Here is a 7,757-nt window from a genome sequence, read left to right as displayed (position 1 = left end):
TCTTCTTCTTCTTCTTCTTCTTCTTCTTCTTCTTCTTCTTCTTCTTCTTCTTCTTCTTCTTCTTCTTCTTCTTCTTCTTCTCCTTCTTCTTTTACTACTATTCTTAGTTTTTGGTCTTTTCATAGTGTCCTATATTTCCTAAATGTTTTGTGTCAAGACTTTTTTAGATTTAAGCCTTTCTTTGACCAGTATATCTAATATTTCTATCATATCTACAATGATTCAGATTTTGTCTTCCATCGATTCATTCTGTTGGTGCATCTTGTCTCTGTAAGCTTTGCTTACTTACTTACTTACTTACTTACTTACTTACTTACTTACTTACATTTTTCACTTCCAAAATTCCATCAATTTTCTTTTTTCTTTACTATTTCAATTTTCAGATCCTGAACATTTTTGTTTCTTTCAAATGTTTGTTTGTTTATTTCTGTGTTCAGTTGATTGATTGGTTGCTGTCCTTGGGTTTCTTTGAGATGTTTATTCATTTCCTCCAAATTTATGTATGTTTCCCCTTGATTTCTTTGTTCACTTCTTTAATGACCTGTATCATCTTCTTAAGGTTGGTTAATGGTTTTTTTTCTTTTGCTTCAGCTGAGTTGGAATGTTCAGGGCCTGCTATAGTAAGATAGCTGGGCTTTGTTGGTAATGTATTACCTTGACTCTTGTTGATTGTGTTCTTACCCAAGCTTCTGAGTTTATGCTTATTATAGAGCTCGCTAGTTTCTGCATTTGTCTTTGTTGACTAGATGTATTTTTTCCCTTGGTTTCTGTTGCCTCGCTAGGCTTCTGGCCAATGTGGCCTGTGGTTGAGCAAGGGATTTACACCTGAGTTTGAGCTAGACTTCTGATGGCCAGTGTCACCTATGGTTGAGCACAGGATCTCCACCTGGGATGGAAACTGAGATATGGCAAGAAGGAGGGGTGAGAATTGGAGATATGATGGTATTACTGAGAGAGGAGGGTGGTCTGTAAATGAGCAGATTATATGAACTTCTGGTGACCAGTATGTCCTCTGGTCAGAGAAGGAGATTTCTGCCCAAGTTGAGAACTAAGGCATTGTATCAAGAAATTGAGGGGAAATCGGGGATAGGGCTACGGGCACCAAGAGTGTGGTGTAAGCTCACATGCTAGGGGCCTGCCTGGACTTCTAGAAGCCAGCAGATTCTATGATCAAGTTTGGGTTTCTGCCTGGGACACTCTGATGGGATTCAGTGAGGAGGTGGTGGTGGTGGTGGTGGTGGAGGAGGAGGAGGAGAAGGAGGAGGAGGAGGAGGAGGAGAAAGGGGAGAATTAGAGATAGTGTTGAGGAGTAACAAGAGAGTGCAGAAGTTCTATGGGTAGGCAGACTATCTAGAGTTCTGGTGGCCAGTGTTGTCTCTGGTCCAATAGGGGATTCAGCCTGAGTTGGAGTCTGGGACATAATGATGAGGAGAGGCTCATAAATATTCTTTAAGAATTGCACTCTTTATTATTATGTAGAGAACTCATATGTTATTATTTGTTTTTATTTATTTATGTGGGTATTTGGCAATGGGTGTGTGTACATCTGTTTCAATGACTGCAGAGTGCTGAAGGGGGCGTCAATCCCATTTGAACCTACTACAGGTTACTACTGAGAACTGTGTCCTAGATCCTGGAGTGAAATTCTAGTCCTCTGCAAGAGTAGCAAGTATCCTTAACTGCTGAGTTTTCCTTCCAGTCCTAGTAATAACATTTTTTTATTATTTATATCATCTATATACTTTTGGTTTAAAGTATAATTTTTAGACTCTAGAGCTGGCTTGATGGTTAACAGCAATTGGTGCTCTAGCAGAGGATCCACATTTAATTTCTAATACTCACAAGCTGTTTTACAATTCCTGACTTCAGTCCCAGAAGATTCATTCTTCTGCCCTTTGTGGGCACCCAGCACAGAAATGCATGCAGGAAGATACTCATAAGTACAAAATGAAAAATGAGAAAAAAGTCAACTTTATTAGACATTAGAATTTCTAGGCTAACGTGAATTAGTCTATCACCCATTGTTTGATAGAATGATTTCCATCCTTTAATTCTTAGCCTGTAGGTATCTGTATGTGTGTGCTATTTTGAAAAAGTATACTAGGATCTAGGGTTTAATTTCATGTTATATGTTCTTTGTTTATTTTGTGAAATTGTGAGTGTGGGTGGGTAGGTAGATAGATGCTCATGCCAGGACCCCATTTTGAAGTCAGAGGACAACTTTTGGATTTAGCTGTCTCCTTATACTACCTGGGTCCCTAGGATCAAACTAAGTTCATCAGACTTAGCAGCAGGTACTTTTCCCTTTAACTAATCTGGATTTCTTGATCAAAGAGTTTAGGACACTTACATTTAATGTTATTTAGAGATGATTACTAATTCTGGTTATTTGCCAGATCTTGTTTTGTGTAGTTGGTCTACTATCTATTCTTTGCTNTCAAAAAGCACTATCAGTATCAGATTTTTCTGGTTTACTATGGTAACATAGAAGACTGGCTCCTACTTCCCCATTTATGTGTTTTTCTCAAGAAATTTAATTTTACTTTGTTCCTGTGATGTATATGTATTTCTTTCACCACTGCACACAGTTTTTCATTTAGTATTTTCTGCATTTCATATTGGTGGTCATAAACTCTCTTGTCTTGTGCTTAAAATGTTCTTATACCTCAAAAGATTTTAAATATAACTTTGTTGGATGTGGCACTCTTAGTTGTCTACTATAAATACTTGAAAGACATCATTTATATATACCTGTATTTTAGCATTGTCAAGAGATCTTCTGACTCTTCTACATTCACAAGAGAGACACTATTTCCCCCTCTACAGCTTTTAAAACTAAATTTAATATTTGTTATTGTCATACATGAATACACCATTTTTACACTGAATCTTCCCAATGCTTATCCTCTCTGCCTGGACCTCTTTCTGCTTTCCCTATAGTTTATTGGCACAGTACACTATCATCTGAGGTGTGAGGTAATTTTATCAACTACCATAGGCCATCCTTTTTGCCAGCAAATTTTGAAGTCTTTTTCTGAAATTTTCTCCTCTTCTGTATTATAGTCAGTATGAAATCTTTTCATTGAGTATCCTAAATCTTTCAATTTTTCCGTTCCCAGATTCATTTATAGAGAAGTCAGTACTGTCAGAGCAATGACTCCAAAGGATAAAATATATAGAAGTACGCTAAAGGTCAATCAAATCATACTCAATGTCACCAATGACAACAAATAGAAAATGGAAAATATACTTGGTGTAAATTCAATTTAGGGAAAAAGTAGAAGTGGTAAAAGAACTAGGTAAAGCAAGGACTCAGATAAACAAAATAATCAAGGTTAAGTAAAAGAAGGAAAGCACATGACTAGGAAAAAGTTGAAGTTTTTCTTCTCCTACTTCCACAGGAAAATCATATGCTGGGAGTCTGTCTGATTTCGTTTATTATTTTACAGTTCTCCACCTTTAGTTCTCTACTTTTATCAGTAATTTTACCTTTGTGAATTTCAAAAACTTTTCTTACTGGAGAAGAGTAGTTGGAGAGATCCAAAGACAGGTCCTTATTAAACAGGGAAAATTCTCTGGAAAGGATTACCATAGATAAATATTATCTACAATGGGTACAGTGTACTCATGATGGAGCCCTAGAACGCAGCTAGATCTCCAATTCTGCTCCAAGGGCATCTACCTCACCTAGAAGCCAGGTATCCTTGTAGCACCTAGAATTTCATGAAAGGCTCCTCCATATGCCTTTTACTTACATGTTTTCATTCAGAGATGATAATTTTAGTGATGTCAAAGAAACTACTCTCGTGAAATTTCAACATGTTTATCTGAACAAAAACTGAATATTCCAACATCAATTGACATCATAACATAGATGTGGAAATCTCCTGAAATGGATGAGTCTCCTCACTGGTTATTCAATAACAAATGGTTGTTCAGCCCTAGAAACACACTGGCAATACTGAAGGACTCAACAGCTTGCATTTATATTTATTCAAACATTTCTTTGTAACTAAAATAGTTAAAGAGGAAACTATAAATCTAGGGTACAAAGAGATATGGAGGGGGAGGAGAAATGATGTGAATATATGAAAAATAAATAGTTTGTTAAACAAAATAGGGTACAATTAATTTAGACATATGTTACATTATAATAATTATGTGTAGAAAGCATTAAGTTTGATACAGGGGAGAGGTCAAATTTTCAACACTTTTTTCTTCTTTATATTAAAAACATATTTATTTTATCATATGTGCTTGAGTGTTTTGCCTGCATATATATATGCATGCATGTGTGATGCTTGAAACATCAGAGGAGGGTGTCAAAGCTCCTTAAAACTGAGGTTATAGACTGTCATGTGTGAGCAGCCTTGTGGGTACTAGAAATGCCACTAATATACGAGGTAAAAGCTATAAGTGTTGTGAACCCCTAAACTCTGCCTCTTGAACTTAGAATTAAATTTAAGCTTTCAAACACAGGCTTCTTGGTGTGTTTTTAGCAGTTTGCATTTAATTACAATTGTTTTGGTGATATTTATTGATTATGACTCATATGTCACAAAAATATCCAAACTTCCTCACATCCTTTCCCTATGTTTCCTGATATTAATATATCACAGGAATATAGTATTGTATCACACCCACAGTATTAACAACTGCACCAGGCAAAACACAGAACATTTCTATCAGCAAAATATCACTATTGTTGCCCTTTAAGGCCACATCAGCCTCTCTCCTTTCCCATAACATGACACCAAAGAACCACCAGACCATCCAACACTTACTGTAGATCATTCGGTTTAGTATGTGCTAGCTAATAAATAGTCACCCCAAAAATAGTGGTATGGATTTCAATGAGGTATTTTCTTACAAAGTCTCCTGAACTGAATTTGATTCTAGATCCCTCATAAAGTTAGAAGGAGATAACTGATTGCCCAAAGTTGTCCTATTATACACTCACATCATACTGCATTATAGCATATACTACCTAAGGACACAAACACACATGCACAATAATAATGACAATGATGGAGATAAAGTAAAAATATCAATAAAGTCAACAACAATATTGCTAGACTGAATCCATAGACTCTCAAGTTGTAAAGTTTAGCAACATAACAATAAAGCATTATACATCTCAAATTGTTACACTTGAATGTACTCATGTGAAAGAGTGATCACACTGCAGTTTGTTAGAAGCCATCTTGGAAGTGCTAGGGTATGCAAGTAAGTTTTCTGGAGATGGCCTACTGTTTTGCATGGCTGCAATGGGTGAGCATTAAGACTGCAGGGTCCTTAGAGACTTCATCCCAGGATTCCTTGGTGTTGCTGATATGCCTTTCCTGTCACTATTACATAGCGTATTAATTCCTAGGTATTACCTCACCCTATTGGTTTCCTACAAAATGAACATGAAGATATACTCTTATATAGTAAAGTGAGTAAAATATTTGGTGATTTCATAGTTCCTGATAATGAATTTTATAGAATTCAAAAAGTATGCAAGGAATTTCAAGCCCTTAATAAAATGAAAGCTGGAAATAGAACTCTGTAAACACAGAGGGCCACATTTAATTATATGGTAGGAAAACGTACAAAAAATATGTTTTTATAAACAATATATGTTATATATGAGGAAATTATTTTCAAAGGATGCTGACCCAAACACATTGAGTCCTGGGTTTGGAATAACTCTGGGAAGCCAGGACTACTACAGAGTAGAAATTTTTGCACAATAGAAAGAACAAATATCTTAGTAATGTGACTTCCTTATATAATGTAGACAGAAGAAATGAGAGTAATAGAAATGCCAGGGAATTGTGATTATATTTATAAAGTCTATCTTATTTTTATTTGTGCACATGTATGTGGAATATTGTAGGCACCCACTAATATGAAGGGATAGAAATCCCATAGGAAGACCAAGAGCCAACTGACCTGGGCCTCTGGGAGCTCCCAGAGACTGAGTACATACTTTAGGTATCTAGAAAGTTTAGAAAAGGTGATGCATTCCTTGAATCTGAATTCTCAGGCAGTTATAAACTGTCCAAATATGTCTTTTGGATATAATTTTTGCTCTAGAGAGCAGCATTTACTCTTCTACCTTTGAACACTTTCTACAAACCTTCCAAAAATATTCATAGGTATCTTATCCCTTTATGATTGAAAGACAGAGTCCAATCTCTGGCTCTGCAGCTTCACAGTCTGCAATAATGGAAACTTCAGCCAGTCCAACGATACACTTTACAGTTTTCCTTCTAATAGCCTTTCCAGAGCTTTCTTCACATCTTTATTCCTTAGACTATAAATGAAGGGGTTCAGCATCGGGGTGACCACAGTATACATCACAGAGGCTCTTGCAGCAGAGTGAGAGCTTTGGACCACAGCAGAACTGACATACACTCCAAGGCCTGTACTATAAAATAAGGAGACAATGGAAAGGTGAGAGACACATGTAGAAAATGCCTTATACTTCCCTTGGACTGAGGAGATAGAACGTATGGAGGACACTATCTTGAAATAAGAGTAAAGGATACTACTGAAGGAAATGACTGCCAATAGAACAGGTACAAGATTCATTATGAGGTGGCTTGAAAAGCTGTCTGAACATGTGAGTTGAGACAGCTGGTTAAGCTCACAGAAGAAGTGGGGAATTTTTACATCTCCACAAAAGGTCAACTGTAGCACCAATTGAGCTCTGTAAGAAGGCATGCAGGATGCTAACAACCCAGGACAGCAGAACCATCAGTATACAGAGCTGTTGGTTAACAATGACTGTGTAATACAGTGGGTGACAGATAGCCACATATCGGTCGTAGGCCATCACAGCCAGGAGAAAGTTGTCCAATTCTGCAAAAACCAAGAAGAAACACATCTGGATAATACAGTCTGCATATGCAATGGCCTTTCTTTGGGTCTGTATATTTACCAGCATCTTTGGGACAGTGGTGGAGGTGAAACAGATGTCCACAAAGGACAGGTTAGCAAGGAAGAAGTACATGGGTGTGTGCAGATGAGACTGTGTGATGATAACCATGATGATGAGCAGGTTCCCAAGCACTGTTACCAGGTACATGGAAAGGAACAGTANAAAAATGAGGANTTGAAGGTGTNGGTTTTCTGAAAATCCAAGAAGAAAAAAACTTGGAATTCTTCTTGTGCTGTTGCCTGATTCCATCAGTCACATGTGTCTATGAGACAAGATAAAGACAAGATAGCATGACTATTCTCACATTGATGTAGATTATATGCGAAATTTTATGTTTTCAGCAAATTAACTTCTGAATTGTTTCCAAGAAATTGTTCCTCTTATGGAGTCTTTGATGTTAATCTTGATAGACATTCCTTTCACTCTCTGAACATTTTATTAAAAGTCATGTATTCTACAGTTTTAATGAGAAATAATTATGAATACATAATGTTACTGCTAAATATGATTCAGGCAGTGTTTAGGGAATTTATAGAGGTTGAGAAAAACAAAAATAAATTCATGTATATGAATGAAAAGGATATAGGAAAATTTAAAAATCATGTTTACTACCTTTTGGGGTGATAGCATAACATACATTTGTCTAAGTACACATTCTGAAAAACTCACCCTTTTAATAAATGTGAACACACACATACACAGAGAGAGAAAGAGAGAGAAATAGAATAACAACCAAAACTATTTAAAAACAATTACCCTGTATCAAGACAAAGAGTGGTGATGCAGTGAAGAGTATGAAAGCAAGTATAACTGAAAGGAAAGATAGAAG

At 36.4% G+C, this 7,757-nt stretch overlaps 1 protein-coding gene across 1 annotated transcript; it reads right to left on the bottom strand.

The window, feature by feature from the left end:
* Window positions 1-6,243: 6,243 nt before the first annotated feature.
* On the bottom strand, window positions 6,244-7,177 carry LOC110303680 (olfactory receptor 8-like). Its single transcript, XM_021174859.1, is given in 2 exon segments — window positions 6,244-6,693; window positions 6,695-7,177. Coding segments are annotated over 2 exon segments (933 nt in total).
* Between the last annotated feature and the right edge of the window lie 580 nt (window positions 7,178-7,757).

This window comes from Mus caroli, chromosome 10 (assembly GCF_900094665.2).
Source record: "Mus caroli chromosome 10, CAROLI_EIJ_v1.1, whole genome shotgun sequence".
In the NCBI taxonomy this organism is placed as follows: domain Eukaryota; kingdom Metazoa; phylum Chordata; class Mammalia; order Rodentia; family Muridae; genus Mus; species Mus caroli.
Note: the sequence above shows the minus strand (reverse complement) of the source record. Positions and strands in the feature narration are given on the sequence as shown.